We start from the raw sequence: 27,105 nt of genomic DNA, 5'->3' as shown, positions 1-27,105 counted from the left end.
GGAGTTACTGATAATCAATCAGACTCGAGAGCCTTGTTACAGTTATAATCATTATCCCCACAGGGTCTTCTCTGGGTCTTCACATCTCTCCTCGTGCTGTAAACAAATGGCTGTTGGTTGGTTTGTGGAGGAATCACGGTGAGTAAAGATGCTAATCTTGTACCTAGTTGTCACTCATCTGACGTCTGACACTGAAAAAATGAGCCTTCCACTCGGCCGTAGGTGATCTGGGTTCCATGAAAAAAATACTATTTAATGTAAAACGATTATATATCAAGTGGTTGGGTTAAAAAAGCGTGCTATAATTTCAGTGTTTCGAGGTTTCCTTGATTGGAAACAGAAGCAACCTTTTTCTTCCTGAGTGGTCTGAATTTTGCAATGTGAATCAATAAAATGTAGCACTCACGGATTAGTTCTGGCAAATAATTTTTTTAAGCGTTCCATAAAAAATTTACCCTGGGTGCCAGAGGTTTTTCTTGCGCGGTTTCCGGTGTCGGTCATGTCTCTATTGTGACCCGCGCGAAAAACCCCTGGAACAGAGCGCGATTTCTTTGATAGCGCCGAGCCAATGACAAGGCAGTTTAAATCTATCTTTTCCAGAACCTGGACTAGAAAGCTGATAGGCTCCTAACGACCTCCAAAGAATTTTCTAATCTAACAGATACGGTAATTGGTTTCTAAGAATAGAGAACGTGAGCATGTGAAATGTCGCGAGTAAAGGTTGGTTTTCACTTGCCCATAAGCACAAACATAAACATAAGCAAAAGCACTCGCAGAAGCAAGTGAGAACACCCACGACATAAACATAAGCATAAGCACAAGAAGAACGAACATGGTTCGTTCTTCTTATGCTTATGTCGCAGTGCGAACGCGAGTGAAATAAGCATAAGTACAAGCGTAAGGCGGTCAACCAATCATCGCTCACTTTGACCCATACCTCCTCGAGAAACTAACCACAAGCAAAATGGCGGATTCCAGTCGATTTGACACCTCAGTAAATGCCGAGCTGTCAGTAGATGAACTTCTCTCCAAGGCGGTGAGACAATACCCGGTTTTGTATGAAAAAACAAGTAAAGATTTTCAAGACCGCAACAAAATGGAGCTAGCATGGCTAGACGTCGCACGGAAGACTGGTTTTCCCTCAGGTAATTATTGTTATCTGACATCATTTATAGGCTTTCGTTTACAAATGTAAGCTTAACAAGGTTTACCTCATGAAGCTTTTTCATGGAATTCATAGTCCCCGCGTCCACTTTATTTTGATTTTAACGTAACACAAAACAACGCAAAGAGAAAGATTTCATCCTCATCGGCCATCTTGATTGTAGTTTAGGAAAGCTGGTATCGAGGAATTTTGTTAATACTGCGCCTGCGTGTGCTCTTGTGCTTATGTTCTGGTGTTCTCACTTGTTTCGTAATTTCTTATGCTTGTGCTTATGCCCTAGTGAAAACCAGCCTTAATGTGTTGCCTAGTTCCTGGGCCTCAATATTTCGCCGCGGTCAATCATTTCGGGTCACGTGGTCTGGGGCGAAAAGTGTGGCTTAGACAAACACCCGCAAATTGAGACAATTTGTCTCAATTTATGAGCCGATTTCGTGCCGCGGAAGGACAGTGACTGCTAGAGAAAAGCAATTTAAACTCTTCGCTTTAGTTTTAATCTTAACTGGCCATGGTCAAGTCAAACGGCTCATTTGGATCAAAACGGATATTATCGAGTCAGAAACATCGCGCTTTCCAACCACAGGCAAATACTGACTACTCAAAATATTTAAGTTTCTATTACATGTAACTGTAGCCCTGGATCAAAGAAAACAAAAATATACCAAGTTTCTTAAATTTGGGGTTCAAGAGTAAGCTAGAGTAGCTTTCGAAGTGAAAGTGCACCTAACCCCAAAATTTTTTTTTCGCTAAAACAAATCTAGACTTTATTTGAAGCATTTGGGCGAAGAAATTTTTGAATTTGGTTGAATCCTCGATTTTCTATGCCCTTTCAAAGTCGCGATTAAGTGTTTCACGACCGCGTTTTAGGGAGTCTGGGGCGGCGGTACCTGATGACGTCTACCCAGGAACCAAACACAATAGCGCCTCAGTCAACTCTCTGTATTTGCTCGAGAAAATAGAACGCAAAACTAATCGTTCCGATGTATTTTGGGACTAAAACGTCCAAGTTTTGTCTCAGAGTCATTTCTTTTTCGTCACTGGAGTCAGAGTTAAGTTTCGATTCGGAAGGCTCCGAAATAAACTTCGATCGAGCACGTTCGACAACTGTGAACTCACTGCTTAGAGCTTTGAGAGCAATTTACAATATTTCAAGCGACGACGGGGAAGACGTCTTTGCGGACGAGCTGCTTGTATATTAGGAATGGAAAGCTAGATATGAAGTGGAGGAGCAGGCAAACGAAAAGCAGGAAAGAAAACTCAAGGACTGCTTTGGATGGTAATTTCGTCAACTAAACATAAGATTCCCACGCGTGTTTATAGCCCGTTTACATTTGTCCTTACCGAGAATGTATTTTGTCAAGGTTCTGTTAAATCCAGTTTGTGTTTTACTTTCAGTTGAATGCTTCATGTTTATAAGAGCAACGTACGTGTTGCAGTTTTCGAGACTTGATGACCTCCAAAACATTGGCTTCGATCGATTAAAAATCGTATTGTTTGGACCTGTATTTTTGAAGCTGCGGGAAGCAAGGCGGAAGGAAACATTTCATACAATTACCGATTTCACATTGTCACACGTTTTAAGTCGTAACTCCAAATAACCAATGTAAATTGTTCTCAAAGTTTGCAGTGAAATTCGTCGGATGAGCGAAAAGGATGTGTTCCCTAAGCGGTCCGCAGATGATGTTACGCGGTCATATTTTCGACGCTATTGCACAGAATCTTTGTCGCACTACTGATTTCCAAACCTTCGAAAAACTCTGTGAGTCTAACAATTTTGTTATCATGTAATTCTAGAGGATTAATCTTCGACTTTCATCTAAATCGAAAGAGAAATAAGTGTCGGTTAGCGGCGTACAGTTGCGATCTATTTACATATCAGTATAACGCTTCTTGATCATGACCGGATCACACAACTTTGCCGGTTATGTTATAAATACTGCGGGATTGGAAGATATAGGTTGTAGGTAGTATTTCTACAAATTGCTGGTTAACTTTAAGCAGAAAATTTATGAAAATAGCGTTCGAAAGTCTGCGGAACAAATTCCAGTGAGAGTTCTTCAATGGTTCTCACAGATTCAGTTCGCTTGTTTCGGTTCGACAAAATCAACCATCGTTTACGTCTTTATTGCACCATTAGCCGATCATCGTCAGTAAATTGTACAGTATACCTTTCTTTAAATCTGGAATATTGCTGCAACAGCCGATAGCACCTCTGGAAGGCGTTTCTGCGCACTTTTCGAATGTGTATTGCACCATCCTGAAGGAAATGAGAGGAAATGAGATATCCAACCTTCCTGGGTAGACGTCACAAGAGCCGCTGGACCCATTCTCCTCAAACTCGGTCGTGAAACAAAATGGCGGTGTTTTGGAGCTATTTTCGAGATTTCGTCGTGGCACAGAAAATCGAGGATTTAACGGAACTCAAAATTTTTTTCGCAGAACTATTTCAAATAATAAGTAGATCCGTTCTAGCGAAAAAAAAAATTTTGGGGTTAGGTGCACTTTAATTATTTAACAAAAGTTTGACCGCTATGTATTAAACAAGAATTCGCTCGCAGCGCTGTCTTGTAACCAACAAGTTTTGAGGCAAGGAATTACCTTGCGAAATTAAACTTAACCTTGCATTGAATTTCTATACGAACCACTTAGCCACAGGCTTATTTACTAAACAACGACGTACTACAGCAACCTTTTCTGGAATTCTCATTAATATACATGTAAGGAGATGAAAAACAACAAGGCAAGTCGTCCTGGCCTTGGACTTTGCACTCAGATCACAAGGCAGGGGCACAATTATTATTTCATCATGACAAGCGCTACTAGAGCTGAACTCCTTGAAACACAGATATTTCAACAGATTTGTAAAGTCGAATTCGCAGAGGAACGAAATATTCTTCCAGGTTTCGGTTGAAAAGAGTCGGAACTATTAAAACATCCTGCAGTTGAGCAGAATTTACCGATCACAACCTGTTAGCTTTCGAAACTTGATAAAATTGGTCGTTTAGGCTTCCAGTTGAGGTGCATGCCAAATAAAAACGTTTGTATGACAAGCATAATAATAGTTCTAACCATAAATTCTAAGCAAGTTGCTCTTCTGTACCAAACTGCAGCAAACTTGCCAGAAGATACAGTTTCCGATCCCATTCCTGCGAGTTGCAATAATCAGCATCTTCACCGACTGAGAGCTACTGAGTTATTTGGTGAGAATGATAGAAGTTGTGCGGATAGCAAAGTCGATCAAGTAAATGAGCCCCTTGGGTTTCCTGCTGTACATAAAAGTTTACGAAAGACGACGACTATGAATCCCTGAAGTTCAGCCAAAATCAACAACAAGCATCCAAACGCATGCGCATTCTGTTATTGTCTAGGCGTCAGTCTAGGCTACTCCGGGTATTCGTCTGCCATACGTCACTGAAATCAATCTGACCGAAATTTAATAGAATGTCTCTATTCAAATAAAAATAGTCCATTAAAAATTGCGGGCAGCGTTTATTTAAACATTTCTTCACAAGATTTAGCACTTGCAACTCCCGTCTAAGCCCCAGCGTATCATATTTAAGGTGTGCTAACGCATTATCACTGCTGTCGCGGTTTGCATGAAAATCCTTGCCGCGCGTCTTTGTAACTTCTCTATATTATCAGCATTCGTACGTCCACAAAAGTTCCAAACGGTATCGCAGTAATCAATAACAGGAGGAATAAATGATTTGTAAATCATAGTAGCAGTGTACATACTAATGCTCCTCCTGGTGCGGCCAAGAATTCCTATTCTCTTACTAATGCACGTTCCATGAAAGCGACTCATCCAAAATTTCTCCTAAGTACTTATACTCAGCAACCCGTGTTAGCTCCTTGCCATCGATATTTACAAAACAATCAGCAGTTGCTAACCTAGAACCAGTGCCAATTAAAACACATTCTGTTCTGCCCTGGTGAATAACAAGACTATTGTCTACGAGCCAGACATTAACCTTGGCGAGTTCACTGGTAAGAGTACTACTGAATTCTTGGGCATTACTAGCGGTGAAATACATAGCTGTATCGTCAGCGTACATCAGAATCTGACATCGTTTCAGAACTATAGGCAGATCGTTGACGAAAAGGACAAAGAGTAAAGGACCCAGAATTGACCCTTGTGGGACACCGACGTAATAGGACATGGTGCAGAGATTTCCTTACCAAAACTCACGAGTTGTTTACGGTCTGTCAGGCAGTTTCGAAACCAGTCTAACTCAATGTCCTTAAGTCCATATGACATCTAGTTTGCTAATGAGTATTTCGTGATCAACGGGGTCAAATGCCTTTCGCAAGTCAATAAATACTGCCCCAGTGAGCAATCCATGGTGCATGCCACGCCAGATGCAGTCTGAAAAGGTAACAGCGGTAATTTAAAATTTGGTATTAATCGATTATCCTTTTGATCAGCCCTTCTTTTTTCAAAAGCAACACTACCGAGAGCCTGCTTAAGGCGTACAGCGGCTGAAGCGAAAATTTATTGAAACCATTAACAATTTTCTTTCCATCACCACAAAGTTCGCCATCAATATGGATATTTTGAAACCGGCAGAGCTCTTTTCCCCGGGAATGATCTTCTTCATTGTTCTCCAGAAAGCTTTGGTGTCATTTTTATGGTTATCAATTAATTTCTTGTTGTATGTTTGCTTCGCCTTCTTTACTGAGTTCGTCACATGATTTCGCATTGCTTTATAAGCAAACCAGTCTTCGTCACGGGATGATTTCAGTGCTTTTTTTTAAAAGGTAGTTACGCTGACGAACCTACAGTACAAACTATTTTCAACGACTGACTCTGGGAAACTGGTACACTAACCTAGAACAAACGCCTTTTAACAGATGTCAACAACTACCGGCGCCTTACAAACGACTTATCCACGACGGAAACGAAACGTATTAAACCGACAAACGGACTTCTAACAGACCGACTTAATTTGACTAACAATAGAAGGACCAAAAACCGACCGATTTGACTAACAATAGATGGATTGAAACCGACCGATGACTGATGACAAACTTTACACGAGTCTTTCAGTCAATACCATCATGGCTAAACTGACCAATCACGTTTAACGGACCAGACTTATAACATCATCGAATGACAAACACTATTCGCCTGACTCTGAAGATGACTTCCGCTCAGGCTGTCGAAACGTCAGTCACCAACAACAGTTCTTTTCAGAACTACCCTCACCGAGACCGTATCACACTATGTGAACTACTGATACTCCTGGCATTACTGACTGACTGACTGACTCACTGACTTACTGACTTACTGACCTACTAACCTACTGACTGATTGACTTACTGACTTACTGACTGACTGGCTGACTGACTGACCTACTGACTTCCTTCCTTTATTCCTTCCTCCCTCCCTCTCTCCCATCCTTCCTTACTTACTTCCTTACATGCTAACTCACTCACTCACTCACTCACTCACTCACTCACTCACTCACTCGCTCACTCACGCACACACTCACTCACTCTCTGACTTACATACCAACTCAGTTAGTTACTTATTAAGTTGCATTTGTAAAGGCGTGACTATTATTTTTTTTTCACCCTGTTCAGATATTAGCCCTTGTCACAGCAGTCCTTGTCTAAACGGAGGAACTTGCAATGTAGACAGCGATGGATATAGCTGTGACTGTTTGCCATTTCATTATGGTCGCCACTGTGACGGTGAGCTTAAAACCAGACATTGTACCTTGACCTGAGCATGTGTTAATTCGGAGGTGTGACATATTACTATATGGCGAGCTCCGTGAGCTGGCCAGATGAACAGAATTCTGCGCTGTGATTGGCTACCTGGGCGGCAAGATGGCGCTCTATTGCCCGCTCGGGATTACCCGCGCGCTGTGTCCTGCAAGAAAATAGTGTTCTTTTTCCCTATAATAAATCCTTTATTGACCAAGTTTGTTTGGTCAAGATGGCTGGATATTGGCTAATATCCAGCATCTTACCCTCACGCATGGTCAATAACCCATATATATTCAGGATACTTTCTTAGGGACTGAACGTAAAAGATACCCTTACTGATCGAGTAGAAAATTTAAATGTCACTTGTCATATTGATTCTCTTTGATAAAAACTATTCCTGTTTTTCCAGAACCTTTAGATATGTTCTCATTAGATTAAGTTGAATTATTTTTTTTCATTTACCACAGCTAGTTTATGGGCTTCAAAAATTTTGAACAAGAACATCAGCCACTTGACCAATTTAAGCAAGTGGTTAAATCCCGTCAGGCAAAGTAAGTCTCTTTGGAAGCGTTGCTGGCTTGCATCAGTGGATGGCTGGGCTAGCACTACTTTTCATTCATTATGCGACAACAAAGGACCAACAGTGACAATTATCCGTGTAGGGAAGTACATCTTTGGGGGATATACGGGTGCATCGTGGGGTGAGTAGCATTCAATTTAATTCAGATTTAGATTCCCTCTCTAATTGTGATTTATTAGCTCTCCGAGCCCATCACCTCGCATCTTTTTAATCGTTAATTCAAAAAAAAATCAAGTATTATAAGATGAACTTAATTGCCCTCATTTGCATTTAAGTGTGGACACGTCACAAGCGAAAGCTTGATATAAATTGATATCAAACGTACATGATTCGCCATCAATCGTCGAACGTTTGGCAGACCATGCAAGTTACGCGATCATTCCGGCGGGAAGTCAGTCCTTTAAACCAGACGAAGTGGAAGTCTTCTATGAAACAAACTACAAATAAAAAGCTTTAACATCTGCAGCAGGAGCGTAACCAGCTTTTGAAGAGTTGTAAACCTAGCATGGGGCTCGCATCCAGAAATATGTAAAAACGCAGCTTGTTGACTTGAAGTATTTTGTACAGACATGTATCTCGGCTCTCATGGAAATCGAAAGTGTGGCAACTCTTGCTTTCTCAAAGGGTATCGAGCCACGTGAAAATAAGTTGAGTTGAGGTTATATTTTTCTATACATAGCAGCTCTTTAATCAATTAAACTGAAGGCATGTATATTCCATGCAGCCGTAGGACACAACGATGTGAAAGTAGAAAATAGTAAAGTTGAGACTGAAAAGAAGAGATTATACCTTTCTATGGACACTCGTTACCTTCATGGAGCCAGAATTTGTACTTTGTATATGTGCGCAATAGAGCTTCATGAAATAAAGCGTCGAAGGGCATTAAATGAACCAGTCTTCAAAAGAATAAAACTCGACGAAGGAAAGTTTTTTCAGGACAGAGTAGAGGATCTGGATGAAGTTAAATCGAATGCATGACTAGGTTTGATCTAAACAAATCTTAACTCACGAACACACAGGTGCTGGGTACCATACTACTTCAACCTCTATATTCAGAGCGGAAAAACGTACTGCACAGCTTTCTGCGCATCCCTAACCCCACTTGCGGGCTCAGGTAATAACGCGGGCTGCAATTGTGGAAAGACCAGTGGACTGATAGTAAGGGACGGACTATTGGAGAAGTGAAGGGGGCGCAATTTTGGCTCGCATGAATCTTTTTCTCCAGTTGACAGTTCAAGATATTTTTTTTCAATTGTAACCCTTTACACGAATGTTTTTAAACCAGCTTCTTACCATATTTGCTTGCCTATGGCGCGCGTTTGCTCTGGGCCTCTATGCGGTGATCTTCCCTCGCTTGGTGGGACGGTCGAGAGGAAGCGACTCCAAAGTGTTGACGTTGACGCCTGCACCTAGGTCTTGAGGGATTCTTTGCAACTGAGCGCTTGCTGTGACGCACTTCTCCATAAAGCAGCCGTTTGGGCAGTCGACTGTCTGGCATTCAGACAACATGGCCAGCCCATTTCGCTTGTGCATTCTGTAAGAGGTTGTGTGCACAGGATGCTGGTCCGTTACAGGACCTCTGTGTTTAGAATTTTATTCAGCCTCCTGATGTGGAGGAGTCTACGGAGATAACTCAAGGGAAAGTTGTTAAGCTATTTGGCGTTTATTTTGAATAAATGAAAGGGTTAATGCAACAGCTTTTCCAAAATGTACACCCAGTGGGAGAGGAGGAAGCGATTAGAAATCATTTTAGTATTTGATGTATACTTATTTATTGTACAATTTTTGTAAATGTTTTATAACAAAATACCGAGCAATCAAAGAAAGGCAATTTGAGTGAGTTATGTTGCTTTTATCTTGCCTGACAAGTCACTCACGTCCTATTTAAATTTGAGAAATAATCAAAATATATCAGAAGTTGTGAATTATTGAGATAGAAGATTTGACAAAAGTATGAACCTCAAAACAAACACAGTGACTTTATATAAATGAGATCCAGTGACAAACACTGAAAAAATTGTCAACATTTTAAACACCTTGGCTGAGTTATAATTAGACTGGTTTGATACCAAAATGCGACTCTTCTTCTCCATGAATTTATTTTCCGTGGGTTTCTCTTTGCACGAATTTTTTTCCTGCCATTTTCCCTAGCTCGTTTTTTTTTTCCCCTCCATTTCGTTCTCCACCAAAACTCGCACATGTTTATTACCTTTCTCCGCTCTGACACTCCTACATATATCGTGGGGAAGGGAGAGTTCAGGGATTTAATTGGACTGGTTGGGAAGCAGCGCGAAAAGGGCGGCAGTAATAAAAAAGTGTGTGTGTGTGTGTGTGGGGGGGGGGGGGGGTATTCTCTAGCCATACAACGAGAAAACCAATACGACCGTTGTTGATCTTCCCAAACTGTTTTGAAAGATTAAATTTGGCATTTACCGAAGATTTCTCTCTCTTTTTTGAAACTTTTCACTTCTGTGGAACTACCTATCCTTTTTCGTCAGCGACAGAAGTGTTTTTTTGAGGCAATGCAACGAAAATAACAGTTCTTTCCTTTGCGTATTTCAAATTAGGCTCCAGTTGTTCATATCACTACCATTCAGCAGCCTTTCTCTTCTCATTGGTTAACAAGCCTGGTTGGCAGCCACTAAAGCTAGATCAAACAGGAGTGTTTAGTTCCCGGAAAGAGTCAATCTATGTCTGCTCTTCCTATGGACCAACATTTGGAAGAGGACACGATATTCACATTCACAACAACGCTGCATCAAACACCAACTCATACTCAAAGCTTGGATCCACCTACAGCCCGCCACCTGACAACATCCCTGGATCCTCCTTCACACAATCATTCCTGGCGGGTAGTTACTACTTCCGACCTGACGAAGTCGAAGTCTTCTATGAAACTACCTGAAGAAATCGCGGAGCCTGGAGTTTAAGTTATAACTATGGTTTTACACACCCTGTTCAGTAAAATTATACCTTTGCAAATATATAAGGGTATATACAAACTGTTGGTAAATTAAAGAAGTGCAATATAATCAGAAAAATTTCAATATCACCGATGATATGTCAATCAATAGGTTAGTACAAAATCGAGTAGTCACGTATCCTTAGTCTAAGATAAACAGTTTTCTTCGAGATTACTTCTTTGGAAATTACCAAATTACTAAATTAATGGTAATTACCATGTGTTATAACACATGGCTCCGTGTTATGACAAGCTATAACGTTAGCCGAGCAAATGACTTCTACAAGAAATTCTCCTTTTAGTCTTTCACGTAAGTCACGAAAACGCGCCGATAGGAGTAATGTTTGTCTTTAGAATTCCTTTCATATGTTTTGATTAATACCTATATTGTCTATCCACCAATCAGATAAAAGGAGAAAACACGTGTGTGTGTCCGGAGTAAAACCTTAGCTGCCGGATGAAAAAATTTAACGTTAGTTAATAAATATATGTATTAATCTTGTTGCTGAGTTTCAATTGATTGAATTCCACGAGCATCATACCAGGATAGGTTAAAAGTCACAGGAATCCACCTGCTTTTGATTTCTTATCTTATTCCGGCAATTAAAGGGGATTTAGAAAACGTAGATTGAGAAGGGATTTTTTCGTTCGTAGTAATTAAGATCTTTTGCCAAGAATCTCTTACAAAGAATCGGCAGACTCCAATCCATGGAAACTCGAAGAATCCAAGACATGATATTGACAATAAACAATTGTATATCGGACAAAGTTCCATCCGCAATTAGAGATTTCATCACCTTACGCTCATCCAAGTATAATCTTCGACAGGACTATATCCTTTCTTTGCCGAAAATTAACACGACTAATTATGGTCTCAAATCATGGAGATATTTTGCCGCAAAGAAATGGAACGGGCTGGCAAATGATATTAGAAGTAAAGTAGGCACTAAATAAATGAACAACAAGATTTGATCGCTTAAATTTGACTGATATGGGAATTTCCTGTAATTCGATTCCCTAGATTTTTAGTTCTCTGCGTTTATAGGTTGATATGATCAATTAATGTACATTTTTAGCTTTAATTTTTAGAATATACTAGGGCCGTGGATTACCTGTAAACTAGCTGATAAACTAAGCGTAAACCTCACGTTAAATAAAGTATAGCATCGTAGCGTATCTTTTGAGAGTGCAAACGCAGAAAACAAATACAAATGTCAGACACACCGTTATAAAAGCTTGTAACAATAAAACAGAGCAGTGTGAAAATAACGCGTTGTTTTCTGTTTGTGTTCGTTTTGATCTAAGAGGAAAGAAATAATTTTTTCGTAACTTCTACTGTGAATTCCCAATGTCCAATTGCTTCTGTTAAACCCGCCTTTAGGGAATCATGATAGTTGTATTCAAAGTTTCCAGTTAAGTCTTGACCTTGTTTTGTTGTACACATATACCATGATTACCAGCTGGCGCGATTTATTGAAGAAATTTAAAATTCCACTGGCACGAACGTTTTTCTTTTCAGTCAGAAATTTAGCTGATATGAAAGAGAAAACAAAAATATATTATTTGGGATATATCAGCATTTTAATTTTACTTGAAAAACATTTTTAGCATATTGATGATAACTTACCACAGATTCAAGTAGCTTAACCTGACTTAGCCTATGCGCATGCGTCATACATGTTGTACGTAATCAAGACAAAAATAAATGTACAAGGGTGTCTGCTAATTATTCACAGCCATGGGTCTTCTAGATTCAGTATTTCATGTATTTTGTGTATTTGAAAATCGGCTAAATGAAGAGCTCTAGTTTAGCTGTCTTGTGTCATTAGCTTTCAAATTACGTAAAATATTTGATTTCTTATCGAATTGCAATCTATTTAGCTCTAAATATACAAGTAAGGAAGTTCAAATACGACTTACGATTAATAGTTTATAATGACCATCTTTACTTTCGAATTTTCGAGCCTCTGACTCTGCCGCTCATTTTTGATCGATTTTGCCCGAGAAGAAAGAAAAAACAATCGAAACCCTAGTGTCTAACCATTCAAAAGAAAGCTATAGCAGTACTTTCATGCGATACTGTGTATTACGCCGTGTAAAAGTTTTTCATGCTCGTCAACTTGTCAGCCAGCCAGTTAAAGGCCGTGATTGTGATAAAACAACCAATCTTGGATGCTGTAAAACTACAAGCTGTTCCACTGACTTCTGCAACACAGGCTCACCTGTCAACTTCGACGGTTTCCTGTTAACCGTGAGCTCTGTCCTGGGACTGGCACCACTGAAGTAAAACGCTGACCAAACCACAGTTCTTTTTCCTCAGTTAATGTAGTATTTCTCGAGTAGTACTGCCGTGGCAGTAAGTACCTCACAAAGGCCATCTCGATCTCTACACTGAAATTTTCTATTGATGATGATAAGCTAAGAGAAGGGTTAATGAGAATCAGACGCCTTTACTATGAGTTGATCCATGGGAAAAGAAAATCTCACCACTCCACTCGCACAAACGCGAGAAAATTCACTGTCAGTTTTGCTTTTTGTACTCATTTTGACGTCATAAAATATCGAAAGACACTGACGTTTAACTTTGATCGCGTGCAGATTACTTGAGCTTTCGCCATAAGCGCGCGTGCGATCGTAAAACTATAGGGAGCCACCTTAAATTTCTTCTTGAAGCAACCGTGAACCACCATTAACCATAACACCTTTCGACATCGTCGCGGACGCTTTTACGTTTTGGTAAGACAATCTTTCTCGAAACAGCTGTGTGTTGCTATTTTTATATAGTAAGAACCCGCTATACACATAACAACGACTCCTCTTAGGGTAAAAAATATGAATCTAAAGCAAACATGGTTTTGACATTTCTCTTTTACTATGAAATTGTTATGGGTTAGAATTAATGCTCAAAAGGCTCTAAAATTGTCAAATTTTCTCTGCTAGTCTAAACGTGTCGGGCTTAGCCCGTCTTCAGTAGGTGGAATGATTGCCGTGAGCCACGCCATACAAAAACTGTACGCGTAGGCACGCGCGGTTAGCGCGCGCATGAAGTACACAGTAAACAAATAGGAAAACCATTGTTTTAGCGCGCGTATGTGTAATACGCGCTAGACTCACAGTCACAAAAAATGAAAGTTAATGTTCAGTTCGTTCAGTCGAAGCGTGCCCAGCTTGAAGATTAATTTCATTTCATGCTGCTTGTGGCTGATTTTACTGCCAGAGCACCGTTTCAAGCCACAGACCATGATGTCATCCAGAGAGTGGGAGGCGGAGTTGAAATGTTCAGCTACAGGAAACCCGCGCGATCGGTTTCGAATGCTGTAGAGGTGCTCGCTGAAACGTTCCCGTAGTCACCTTCCGGTCTCTCCGATGTACAGGCAATTGCAGCGACGACATGAAGTGCAATACACAACATTCTCAGCCGACTGACAGGTGAAGTGGTCACGGATGTTATGTGCGCTCTTCGAGCCTTTTTATGGGCTACATTTGTAAACTGTTTTGATTTCAGTAGAACTATAACACCGTCAACTGTGGGTAGAAACACTCCTCCGCGACACTCCCAATGACTAATTTAGCTAAAGTAACAACACTAAGTCAAGCAGCAAGGTGCTTACTTTACTCAATTCAAAACAAAATATTAATGACAATTTTCTGACATTTTAAAATAAACAGTAGCGATATTAAAACACCGTTGGTTTTACAACCATGTATGACTGCATTTCAAGTTTACCGTATTTCATATTCGTAGAAGTGGTTCATATCTAAATTAAAGACGAGGAATTTAACTAAGCTATCTTGAAAATGTGTGGAATTACGCCGGGGAATTACATAGAGTGGTCACGTACTTCGGTATTTTTTTCGGAGTTTTCAGTAAAAATTAGTTAGCTAATTAATTTGGTATTTTCTCCAGTTTTAATTTCAATATTTTGTTCCCCGACTCTAGAGACTTCCAACATCTGTTAAGGCAATTTTAGTATATATGTCACTGGTCGATCACCTGGCACAGACGATTTAAGAAACTGCCTCCATGTGATATTTTCAGAGAGCTATTTACACCTAAAAACTTGTTTAATGATAACACATGTTTGCACCTGCAGCTCTTTTTAAAGAGATGTGGGAGTTTAATTTCCAACGGGAAGTTCATCCCAATGGATTAACTCTTAGTGTCTGTTTTCCTTGGAAACAAAATGATGTTTCTTGAGGCTATATAATGATAAATAGCTGTCACTGTCAAAAAAATTGAGAGGGAAGAAAATTGTAAAATATATGGATTATTAACAGATAAAGTGTTGTTATCACTAGTTCGGATAGGTGAAAGCTTTAAATCAAGTACACGAAAAACTTTTCCAAAAAAAAATTAGAATGGTGTTGCTAAGCATTCTGAAACCGTAAAAAAGAACTTTGCAGTTTAATAATAATAAAACATTCTCGGCAGTGAGTAATTTGGCTCAAATGCAGCTAAAATAATCATTAAATTAGAGTGCACTCAGACAGGAGACACACTTAGCAGGTTTCTCTATTTTCTTAACAAACGCAACACAATACCACTAAATTTCAGCGGGAACGTGTTTCAACCATGTACAAGAATGTTTCAAGTCAAGAAACTCAACAGAATATTTTAAAAACTGTAACAACAGAAATCCGATAATTTTATACGAAACTGGTTCATGGTTGAAATGTAGTGTTAAACACACGGACTGTTGCGATATTTTCTTTAATTTAACAACCCCTTTACCCCTTGTGACGTCAGTAATAGTTTGAAATAGTTAATCCACTTTGTTCTTCAAAAGTTTATCATGAAGAGAACTATTCAGCTGGTGGCTCGTTAATATTAGGCTTTTTGAGTAGATTTTAGAGTTTTGTCCCACCGTTTATAGCACAGAGAGCGTATAATTCTCGAAGATATGTCCAGAAACCAACCACTGATCATGAGAAAATGCGGAGAACATTTCTTTCATTTTTTCAGAGCTTTTTTAAACTTGTCTGGAGACAATTATTTCGATTATGCAGATGATGTTATCACTTAACTTAGATTAGGCATTAACATATCCACTCTAACTTTCAATTTTTGAACATAAAATATCTACCTGCCAAAAGTATGCAGCTGCAATACAGTCTTTTCTTTTTATAAGAATATATCTTATAAAGATATCGAGGCTGAAATTTGCGAAGTTGTAAGAATATTTTAAGAATAACCCCGAGGCTGAGATTTTGAAAAGAATATAATTTCTCTCGACGGCAAAACTCGCCAAAAAACAACAAAAACATTACTAGCCGTATGTTCGATGCTAATGAAATTTCTGCAAGAAGTTATGTGTTTCATGTCAGGCTTTATTGCCTGCAGTTTGGCTTCAAAATTACTTTCACGCCATCAAAGTCATGATAGGACAGATAATCTGACGTTGTGTCGACATAGTCCAGTTTGTATTCCTTTAATCTAAGAATATTCAAAAGCCATATTTTCACCCTCAAATCGGCAGAAAAATAAGAATATTCAGCCTGGGTTGGAAAAACAATATTCTTATATAAAAAGAGTTTAGGTAAAGTTAAATTGCCAGTCCGTTTTAAATTCCAACGGAAAGTTGTTCGATAAAACATTAAAGCCAATTATCTCCTTTCCATATATCACTATCGAAAGTAAAACTTTGGAGTTTTAATTTCAAAATGCGTCGAGTTTGAACGGCGTATCATGCCCAGTTATGCATTAAAGTCAATTATCTCCTTTCAATATAGAAACCAAACTTTGGTGTTTTAATTTCAAAATGCGTCGAGTTTGAACGTCGGGCCGACAAAATTGGACATTTAAGAACTGCGTTACAGCTCAGTTAAATAAGCAGAATTTTTTAGGGCTGAAAAAGCAGATTTTTTGTATGCAGTTGAGGCCATTTTCGTTAAGAGTTGTGATTTGGTAAATCATTTGTCTTGCTCTGGCTAAACTATTTTCTCTTCTTTGAGTGAAAAAGGAAAGTAAATTCTGCAAACTCCACTGATATATGTTTAATGGATCCAAGCTGACATTATTTCACCATAGAATAAACATGTCATTACTTTGTTAAACGCAGTGACATTTAAATATTGTAAGCACTCGTTTGTTGCTATCAATTTTTAGTCCTCTTTCCTTCAGTGGTGTCTTTTCCATTGTTGCTTGTGATGTGAAACGCTTTGGGCCATTCAAGTTAAAATGATAGCATCTCTCTTGGTGCTGTTGTTGCTCAAACAAGCTATGGTAAGAATTTTTTCAAGGATTTCTTTCCAACGCTATACTAGCTGATCGAACCGTGATTTTAACGTTATCAAAAGAAAGCAGGCTATTGTATGCAGTGTGCGCCCTCTTGAAACTCTTAAAATGGCCACATCTCGGCTGTTTGGGCGTGTTACTTTTAAACTGAAGCATACAGGCTACACTGGATGTTGTCGATGTCAAACTAATAGCAATTTCTTCAGCTCTTAAACTTTATTACACAGAGTTCAGGAGTTTGTATTAATGGAAGTGCGTGCTTTGTTTAGTTTCGCGTTCCGTATTCTTCATTTGTTCCACGAGTTGCAATCGAGGTCTTTTCGAAATTTATGTGCAAAGCAGTGTAGCTTCTGTTTTACACATTGCATGAATTCAATTGTTGAAGCATTGTGTTTGTTCAGGATATCGCTTTAATTTCTCAAAGAGATGTTAAAACAATGTTATCCATTACAACATCCTCTGAGCAAGAATTGCTCAGTGTTTTCATCAATAAAGTTTTCATTCTCTCTTTAATGAAGACATTCGAAACTTATTTTAATGTTAATTTTTCTGCTCCTATTTAGGCTGAATCTGTTGCGCCCCAAGCATTTTGTGTTCCTACAAAAGGAGGAGACCCGAGGCTAGTGGTTTCTGTATCGCTGGCTAATCAGTCTGAACCCATTGTGCAAGGGTATGGTGTAACATAGCATACCATTGTTCGATTTCAATTTTTTTCGCATGTAGCCTTCAAGTACTTCAAGTGGTTGTTGCAACTGAGCTATAACCCACAATAACAATAATGATTATAACAATCGAAATTCAATTCAAATGGGAACTACTTGAAAGCGTCTTAAATTCTTAACTTAAACGAACTTTCTCTTTAATTACCGATATATTGCCGTAATTAATCAGTATTTTAGGTTTGCTGTAATTTTAAATTAGAGGTATTGTCTTTGAAAAACCCCTTTGGGGACAGTCAACAAAGGATTTATGCATGTATGTGTTATTAGGCTTTCCACAAATTGCCCGATTTTGGGGGGGATATTTAGAAGTTTTCGAGATATTTAGAAAATATTAAGATTTTTCCGGAAAATTTAGAACTATTGAGACTGTATGTTTACAGCTTTCTTGGCTGAGCTCTGTGTTTTCTTCGCTATTTTCTTCAAACAATTCATAGCGCTATGGCAGAAACAATCCATGACAGTGACCTCCCAATTGAAAAATATACTCCAATCACTAAAAAGCACTAAAGCAGCAATTTCCAAAATGGCGGATAATAGTAACATCCATGCACCTGAATCTTCTAATACTGCTGCAAGAAAATTTGGAAGATTATTAAATATTTGACCTAACTTACCACCAAAATTGGTTTATTTTTAAGACAAAAATAAGACTGATATTTATGGGGTTTTCCGAGGTATTTAGAAAATCGTTTGCTCCGGACATTTAGACTGAAAGTTTTTGGGGAAGATGTACAAGTACATGTATGTCGAAACATACGAAACGTCAAGTTAAATATAGTTTTATTTGTGTTTTCTGGAAGGATATTTAGGCGATTTTGCATGATATTTGCCAAAGGCAAAAAGCTATTCAGTCAAAGCTTGAAGAAAACAAGGCTACTCGCGCGCGCCACACGCGAGACACCACACAATCCGTGCCAAGCGCGGGGAACACGCAAACGTCAAACGCGGAAAAACAAGCGGTGATAAAAGCGTCTTAGCCGAGTGACGATCGATAGTTGTTCTTATTTAATGGAAAGACACGACTTGTATTTGAATTAATGTATCTACAGCTGATGTCATAAGCATGATAAATGATTCTGTTGTAAGTGAACCCATGCTTTTCTTTTCACAGTGGTTTGGCCACTCAGCACCTTTTCATAGCACACGACCAAGATTCAAAAGGTGCCGCTGCCAACCTGGAGGTGAAGTGGTCTTTCCCTGAACAGCTCGAGTTTGATTCGGCTCAAAACGTAACTGGACCAGAATATACCAGCTTGATAAGTCAGGAGTCAACCTTGATCGTTAAGGTAAGATAATGATTGGTTAGGAAATAATTAAGCCTAATCTGTGCGGCGCAATGAAGTAAGTTTACCTATTTGACAAATTGTTCAAACAAAACTATGAAGTGTAAACAAACTAGGGCCGGCTTTCCACAATTATCCGGATATCTTTTGGGATCTTTAGAAGTTTCCGAAATATTAAGAACAATTTAAGAAATTTAGAAAATTTTAGGGGATATTTAGTACTAGTTTAATAGCTTTTTTTGGCTTAGCCCTGTTTTCCTCGCTATTTTCTTGAAACAATACTCAGTTATATGCCAGAAACAATCCACTTCAGCGACTTCCCCTGGAAAAATGTGTTTTCCATATCGCTAAAAGCTCTAAATTAGCAACTTGCCTCCCCTACTCCTGCCGACTAAAAGAACGTTTTAAGCAAGTTTTGGCCTAAGTGACTCAAAATCGGCTTATCTTTAAAATAAAAACAAGAAACTATTGGGAACGTTTTTCGAGATATTAAGAAAAATTTTTGTGATATTTAGAAAATGTTTTGAGAATTTCCGCAAAGCTGTTTAGGTGATTTAACGTGATATTTGTGGAAAGGCCTAAAATCGACCAAAATAAACTTAAAATTACTCGGCTAAAGAAAAATCACAGACTGTTCTCCATGCATTTATAAATTTCAGTTTGATAAGTTGGAATCCTGCCAAAATATCACCCTCGCCATAAATCTAAAAGTTGACCATCAGAAGAGAACCTCGCCGGGAAAAACTTCACAAACGTCGACTTTTGTAGCTGTGGAATATTACTGGGAAGATGAGAGCCTGGATGGAGCTCCAAAAACAGAACGAACGAGGTCTTCCTTTGAGTTCTACGCACCAAGTAAGTTAATAATTTATGATGATGGAATATCCTGGTTTTCTTAACATCATGTGATTCGGGTTTTTTTTTGCGAAGGCCACACAATAACACTTTCTAAAGGTACAGAATTACCAAGGAGGTATTAATAGGCCGAAGATGGACAAGGATGGCCAAGATTTGGGAAGATAAAGACGGATTACAGAACGAACAAATTTGCAAAATTTAGTCTAATTAAAGAATGAGTTATAACGTGACATCATTGCTGTATCTACTCTCTTGAATGGACTCAGCGTTGTTATATGTTTCCATAACAACATTGTTTGATGGCCATGCTGACGCAAATTTTAAAGTTCTTAGTTGAATTTCAGTGAAAATTTAGTAAGTTAATCCGGCCAAAATTTTCTTATTTATCATTTTGTTTTTGTAGCATGCTCCCGTTTTCGCCCCTTGGGGATGAAAGATGGCAAAATCAAGGAAAGTCAGCTGTCGAGTTCCTCTTACATGAAGACTGAACGAAACAAAACTGGGAACTGTCCTCACTTTTCAAGACCAGGCTCTGTTGGTGTGTTTATGGTTGAAGGCGGAATGCTTCATTATGACCGCAACAACTTCCTGCAAGTGGATTTCCGCACTAAGACTAAAGTTGAAATGGTAATGAAACTTAAATTACTTTTGTAACTGCTCGGCGGGGTGGGGGGGGGGGGGGTAGGGGGTGGGGGAAGAAATAGTGTATCGATTTCGGCCGATTTGGTCTCAAACAGGGTATCAAATTTTTGGCCAGGTCATAAATAGGGTAGGGAAAGAACACAGATTTAGCTTAAACTGAGGGTAAGGGTTTTGGGAAGCGAGTCGCACATCCCCACCTGATTTTTCTGGGAGTATCCCCCGGGAGTGTAACTGTCAGTTTGTGCATCAAACCTAGACGCCACAATATATCCCCGCAATATCTCATTTTGTGTTAACTTGGTGTCTTTTTGTCCGACTGTCAGGTGTCAATTTGCGTGTCGAGATCTTTATTCTTGGCCATGAAAATGCTTAATATTTTTTTTGCGCTAACATTCAATTTTAGGTTTCTATCGAAGAATCAAATGGCAGTCACGTGACCTCGTTCTTGGTGCATTCCAGTAATGACAACATAATGTGGATGGTGTACAAGGACAAAACAAGCGGAAAACCAAAAGTAATCTTTGACTCTACTGAGTTTTCACATGCATTCTTTTTTCAACCAATTTTCCCCTGTCCGCCGAATTGATCAAAACAATTTCATAATTAGTTCGTATAGTGTGATCGTCCGGGTCAGGGTAGTTCTGAAAAGAACTGTTGGTGACTGACGTTTCGACAACCGAGCGGAAGTTATCTTCAGGGACAAGTGAATAGTGTTTGTCAGTCGATGATGTTTTTAGTCTGGTTCGTTGAACGTGATTGGTCAGTTTAGCCATGATGGTATTGGCTGAAAGACTCGTGTAGAGTTTGTCATCAGTCATTAGTCGGTTTCGATCCGTCTAGTGTTAGTCAAATTGGTCTCACTTGACTCTGAAGATGACTTCCGCTCAGGTTGTCGAAACGTCAGTCACCAACAACAGTTCTTTTCAGAACTACCCTCACCCGGACGATCACACTATACGAACTACTGATACTCCTGGGTTCAAACATTTACTAAATTTCGTAATTATTCCTGGTTCGTTTGGTGTCGTATTTTTTCTCCATATAAAATTGTACGCTTTAACTTACATCTTTGAATTTGTCGCCAGTGTATATTAATTTATCTTTTTTCGATGCAACCCCACGGCGTAAAAATTGCAAAAAAAAAAAAAAAAAATAATAATAATACTTTATTCAAATACAGAGTACAAAGAGTATTTGAAAAGGAGGACCATGAGGTTATCCCTATTTAGGTCCCCTCTAGAATTTAAAATTGTAAAATATCTATTACGTAAATAATTAACAATTTAAAATTTAAAAAATTGAAATATCTGCTAAGTAAATAATTGACAATCTAAAATTTAAAGATTTGAAATATCTATTATGTAAATAATTAAAATCTAAAATATCTATGATATCTATAATATTAGGTACTGTGGCATATAATTAATGAATATTCATCCACTTTTTAAGGCTTGATTTGAACCTGTTTGCATTGCAAATAAAAGGTCACTCTGTGTTTTAATAACATTCAGGCCACAAAAAACCCCAGACATTTTAGGAAAAGTTCCAATGAATCACCGTGGCACGAATGCTTTTCCCTTCTGTAAACAAAATATAATGTAGTTGGCTTTTAAAAATTCTCAACACCATCTCTCTTAGGAATTTACATGTACAGCTAACAGCAAATTTCCGCCGGTGAAAGTATCCGTTATCAGTCCTCCAATCATCGGCCAGTATTTACGCATCAATCCGCGCTCTTGGAAGACACGCTTGTCGATGGCAATTGAATTCTATGGATGTTATCTTGTGGATAACAGAAATGGTGAGCGACTTATACTTTATACCTGAATTGTTGAAGGTTTTCCGCATAGAATAGAAAATATGCGGCTTGTTTTTCACATATGAATGTGCTATAAGAACTCAACAAAATTGCTTTACTACTTCATGGAAAAAATGTTACTGACACAATAAGACCCAATATTGGGGCAATTTATTTGCAGACTTGGTCAAGTATTTGGCGTTTTATTAAATTGAATTGAGATGACTGACTCCATATGAAAATAGGCCTTCAGTTGAAAGGAACCGGCTCGAAGTGTAATTGTAATTAAATCAGTTACTTTCAAAAGCCTGATATTTCACGTTTTATTATGTTTTTTTTTCCATAATACAGTTCCTCGCCCCCTTGGAATGGAGTCTGGTGCCATCAAAGATTCCCAGATAAATGCATCGAGTGAAACAGAGAACGGGACTCGGGATCAGTCCCGTCTCAACTCGGGACCAGAAAAAGCATGGTGTGTTCAGGAATCGGATAGTGTTAGGACATTAACTATCAATCTCACAAAACCGTACTACATTACTCAGGTAAGAGTTTTTGCACAGAAAAAGAACAACCCCTGTGGGAACATAATGTAGGGTAAATGGCAACGTACTACATATACTAAGAAAGAGTGGTAAGTGGGGATGGGGGTGGGGGGTGGGTGGTGGGTGAGAATGTAACTTGTGATGTGTGATTGAACCGTATTCTACAGGATGAACAATACTTTTTGCTACTCTCGGGCTACAAGTGAGAATTAGGCGCCAGGTCAAGTAGGTCCAAATGCAGGTGACGATTGTAGTGCTTGCTTATTGGACAAGGGGGTCCATAAAAGAGGGGCCATTTACGATTAAATCCAATGGGATCATCTGAGGATTGAAGAGAGTAGAGAGTAGAGGGTTTCACCCTCAGCTATTTTACATACAATCCTGGCCATAAGTTGTTGGGACACCTCCCCTTTTGCGCGCAGAAAACCACGATTTTAACTACGTCCTTGACGTTTTAGGGAAAGATGAATAGAAGCAAGTGTAATTGACCCCCTTCCCCCGAGCAATGTTGAAAGAAAATGAAGCTATTCTGAAGAGTAGATCGGATGGTGTCAAAAAGGAAAAAGGGAAAATAGAAAGTGGTTAGACAGTTGTGTTGGAAGCGAACGTGATTGTTGAAAAATCGTTATTATTGGAATAAGACGTGGATATCCATGTCATTCTCACTTTAGTTGGAGAAGACTGCTCTAGGAGGCAAACAATTCTTGAAACGTGGCTATTCTGAAGCTATTATCAAGGTTTTTTTTTTGTTTTCAAGAATTTTATCAACATTGACAGGGGGGAGAGGGGTAGGCGGGCTTACACGGTCTTGGTCTTAAGAGAGCCTGCCTGTGAAGTCATCTGCCATAAACTGTCCCAACACTTGTGACCAGGATTGTAGACACGTTAACAAAGATTGTTGTTGTTGTAGTTTGTTGTTGAAGCATTACCCAAAGTTCAATATTCAGCTTTTAACATTTTGTATTAAATAGATCTCAATGCAGGGAAAACTGTGTCACCCGGAAAATGAATGCGAGCCTCCCCCTGAATTTGTCTTCCTGGCATTTGATGGGAAAATCGTTCAAGACCACGGAAAGAAAAAGGTATCTAAGAATGATATCACAGACATTTTTTTTATATCTTACAATAGTTTTTTATGTTTGCCTCTTTGGCAAACACTACACACATATCCGGAAGTACTATGCTTCCGAAATTATGATGCTAATTATCCATGTTTGTGAAAAGGTTGTTCATTAAATTGAAACGGTTTTTCCAACTTTGTTTTTGTAGCGTTTCCAAGGAAACCAAGTAGACCATGTGATTACGCACACCTTGATCGTACCCAAAAAGGCTTCGATGGTGACCTTTGATCTCAGTGGCACACAAGGAAAGAGATGCATGCGCGTGGAGGTGTATGGGAAGCCAGTCAAAGAAGAAGGTGGACAGTACTTTGTGAAATTTAGCAATAAGCTTTGGGATAATGTCCAGTTTTCAATACTGATATCTATCCCCATGGAAGGTCATTGGTAATTCAGAGGAGGTGGGGGTGGGGATCTCAAAAGCCACAATTTTTAAAGTGAGGTGTGGAGTTGAATTAGAAATTCGGGAGTGGTGATAGAGTTCAAACCGAAGACTGTCTAGGAGCTTGGGGTGTGGACATTTTCTGGAACAATACAATTATCAACCAGAAACTACTAAAATGTGTTAAACCAGTGGGTGAGGAAAGGGGAAAAAAGAGGGGTTGGGGCTGGGATAGGTACTTCCTACAGTGTAAGCTATACCTTATGAATATGCAGCGCAGGAGGTACGGGTTTTAAGCTTTTTTCCAGAAACTTAAGAAGGAGGGCTTAAGATTTTCAGTGCTTAAACTGATAGTAATGACATAATTAAGAATGGTTTATTTTTTGTTTTCATCTTTCAGAAACCCCAGCAGTGGTAAAGCGTGGCTTTCTCTGTGCGCATGACGGCAATGAGCCGATTGTGTTTCTGTGTTTTGGAGAATACAGTGAAGACGACGTGTAAGTGTTCATGTAAACATCTTTAATAGCATATTCTTTAGTTCCAAGTAAAACCCAAGTAATCATTCTGAACCAATCGATTTTCGAAGTACATAGCTAACGAAAATGTGCGCGCGTAAATCATGATTGGCCTCGTTTTATTTCTGATTGGATGAAAAAAAAGGCGTGAGTTTTTCAAGCCAGTTTTGAAGCGAAGCAATGCAAAACCAATTACTTTTCCACACTCAAGTGATAAGCGCTTTATAACCTTTTTTAACTTTACAAAGGTCTTGCAAATTTTCGCTTCAAACAGCTACAATCTTCGAGGCCATGAAAAGTGGAAGCTTGGTGTACAACACTGAAAAGTGCAGTGTTAATAATTACGTAATTGTGACTGATTGTATGGCCTTCGTTCTTATGTTACAGGTTTCCAAGAAGCACATGTTTGGGGACCCAAAATGAAGGAACATCTCACTTCGGTAAGATTACAACTAAAAGTGATCCCTAAACTTGTGCGGCTATGTAACCAAGAGTGATCAAAATGAAATTTCTCTTTGAAAAGTAAACACATACTATAGCACACTGGGTAACTTGAGTACCGATCAAAATTGCGTTGATCAAGATCAGATTTCTCCTTGGAATATCAATTCATACTCCATCACACAGGTCATGAGAATTTACCGAGTGATCACCACTGAGAAATTGTCTTTATATTTGAAGCAATTCTCCTAAGTAGTATTGTAAGAAATTTACGGAGACATATAAGGAGAAAATCCATGTTGGTCATGAGGCTTTAAGGCTTACAAAGCAGTTTCAAGAAAAGAGCAGAAAACTAGAATTGAAACCAGGACAAGTGCGAATACCAGAGGAAACGGTCCGAGCGTCCGAGCGAAGTTCAGCGCATGCGCTCAATTAAAGTAAAAACAGGATTTTCTGGTTCGGCTTTTTGATTCTGCCTGTCAGTCTTGTCAGGTTTTTGTTTCCGTTGAAAAGAGATCTATTAAGATATTGTTTTTCTTTTTGTCTCGTCTAAGCCCTTGATCCAACCTTATTTACAATTCTGGCGTTTGATCCCGAAAATAAACGTCTATACGGTGTCAGCAAACGTCACCGTCTGTACATGGAAAGTGATGACGTATATGGCCGGCAGTGGCACGTGATATTGCCTGTTAAGTGGGCGAACATACGGGACAAGCCGGGAATGCAGTTTATCATTGAAGTTCCGTTTGTGCCAGAAACTCGTTTCACTCGGCTTCCAGCTCTAGAAGTGACGGATACTGACGACCAAGACAATAAATGGGGAGGTCAGTCACTGATACAGATAATTACTGGGATTCATTTATGAATGCTCCCATTGTGCAACTATGTCCCATGGTACAAAAGCGATTGAAGACAACACATATAACCCGGCTGATTTGATAGTTGTCTCATAGACGAGTAAGAAACAAACAAACTGAAGAAGCCACATTTTAGGTGTAACTATTTATTTGAGTCACATTGTTAGAAAATTATTTAATCCAATGAGCTTCCACTTATTTCATTCAGAATTCCTCATTTTGTAATTTTAGTGAGAAGGAGAACCCATTCAAGAGCAACTTTTCTTTAACAGCGCGCGCAAATGATGCGTGCGGTCCAATAACACCAGGCACGCGCGTTAAGTTAGCAATTAGTGCTAAAATAGGACCTGGTGATAACCAGTCAGATTGAAGAATCTAGTTACAGTTATGATTGTCATCTTTATAGGATCTTCTCTGGGTCTTCACGTGTTTCCTCCAGTTGTGAACAAATGGCTGTTGGTTGGTTTGTGGAGGAATCACGGTGAGTAAAAATGCTAATCTTTTGCTCAGATGCCATTTGTCTGAAGCCTTTCCCAGGCTCTCGGTCAGTCCTTGCATAAGGCCGGCGCGTCTGACATTTGAATTGACCAATCAGGATCCAGGAGGCGGGTAAATCTGCACTGTCGTTACGTCAATGCAACTTTTCTCGTTCGAGACGGCATGGAATATTCACGAAAAGGGATTAATAATTTCAAAACCATATCAGATTGCAAGAACTGGAAATTACGAAACATTTTGTTTCTCCAATCTTTTAATTTTGCGTCAAAAATGGGTCGCCCGTGTGCGGCAACTCTTTGGTTGTTCGTGAGCATGGTCGCCAGGTGTTATTTTCAGTTTTTTTGAACAAAATATGTTGTTCCTCGTCAAATTAAATCCAGAAGCCTCGCGTTTAGTAGTAAAGAGGCCAACAAAACTTTAGCATCGTATTTAATTCTGTTAGCTACTAATAAAACGGCTATTATCGTTCATTTCGGTAGTACAGTTCAGTTTTGACGTTTTGACTGCCGCTAGTACTACAGGCGCTGTCGCCTCATGTAGGGTGAGGACGAACGCAAAAGTGGGAAGGGTAGAGCGGGATTTGGAAAAGAAAAGGATTGGGCGTCGCCTGCACGCTTTTTGGATCGTCCCCACTGACCTAGAGCCTGGAACAGGCTACTCGTCTGACGTCTGACATTGAAAAATGAGCCTTTCGCTTGGCAGTGTGAAATCCTGGTTCTAGAATTAACATTTTTCTCTCTGAGCAGTCAAAATTTTGCAACGCGAACCGGTAAAATGGACCAATCACGAATTAGTGTC

At 39.2% G+C, this 27,105-nt stretch overlaps 2 protein-coding genes across 2 annotated transcripts in view; both read left to right on the top strand.

The window, feature by feature from the left end:
- The window catches only part of LOC145496112 (uncharacterized), a 37,971-nt gene that overhangs the window by 6,520 nt on the left and 4,346 nt on the right, over positions 1–27,105 (top strand). Inside the window, exon 11 of the mRNA XM_081475747.1 lies at positions 26,216–26,290. Within this exon, the coding sequence (XP_081331873.1) occupies positions 26,216–26,290 (75 nt within the window). The remainder of the gene's footprint in view (positions 1–26,215; positions 26,291–27,105) is intronic.
- LOC145495751 (neuropilin-1-like) lies at positions 16,165–25,817 on the top strand. The gene is made up of 13 exons (XM_081475344.1): positions 16,165–16,639; positions 17,215–17,321; positions 18,485–18,659; positions 19,316–19,511; positions 19,918–20,141; positions 20,560–20,670; positions 21,795–21,957; positions 22,306–22,496; positions 23,468–23,578; positions 23,766–23,913; positions 24,397–24,493; positions 24,899–24,951; positions 25,507–25,817. The coding sequence occupies exons 1-13, from the start codon at positions 16,595–16,597 to the stop codon at positions 25,815–25,817; spliced, it is 1,932 nt and encodes a 643-aa protein (XP_081331470.1). The 5' UTR covers positions 16,165–16,594.

Source organism: Orbicella franksi, chromosome 8 (assembly GCF_964199315.1).
Source record: "Orbicella franksi chromosome 8, jaOrbFran1.1, whole genome shotgun sequence".
Lineage (NCBI taxonomy): Eukaryota > Metazoa > Cnidaria > Anthozoa > Scleractinia > Merulinidae > Orbicella > Orbicella franksi.
This window is presented reverse-complemented; position numbering and strand designations above follow the sequence as displayed.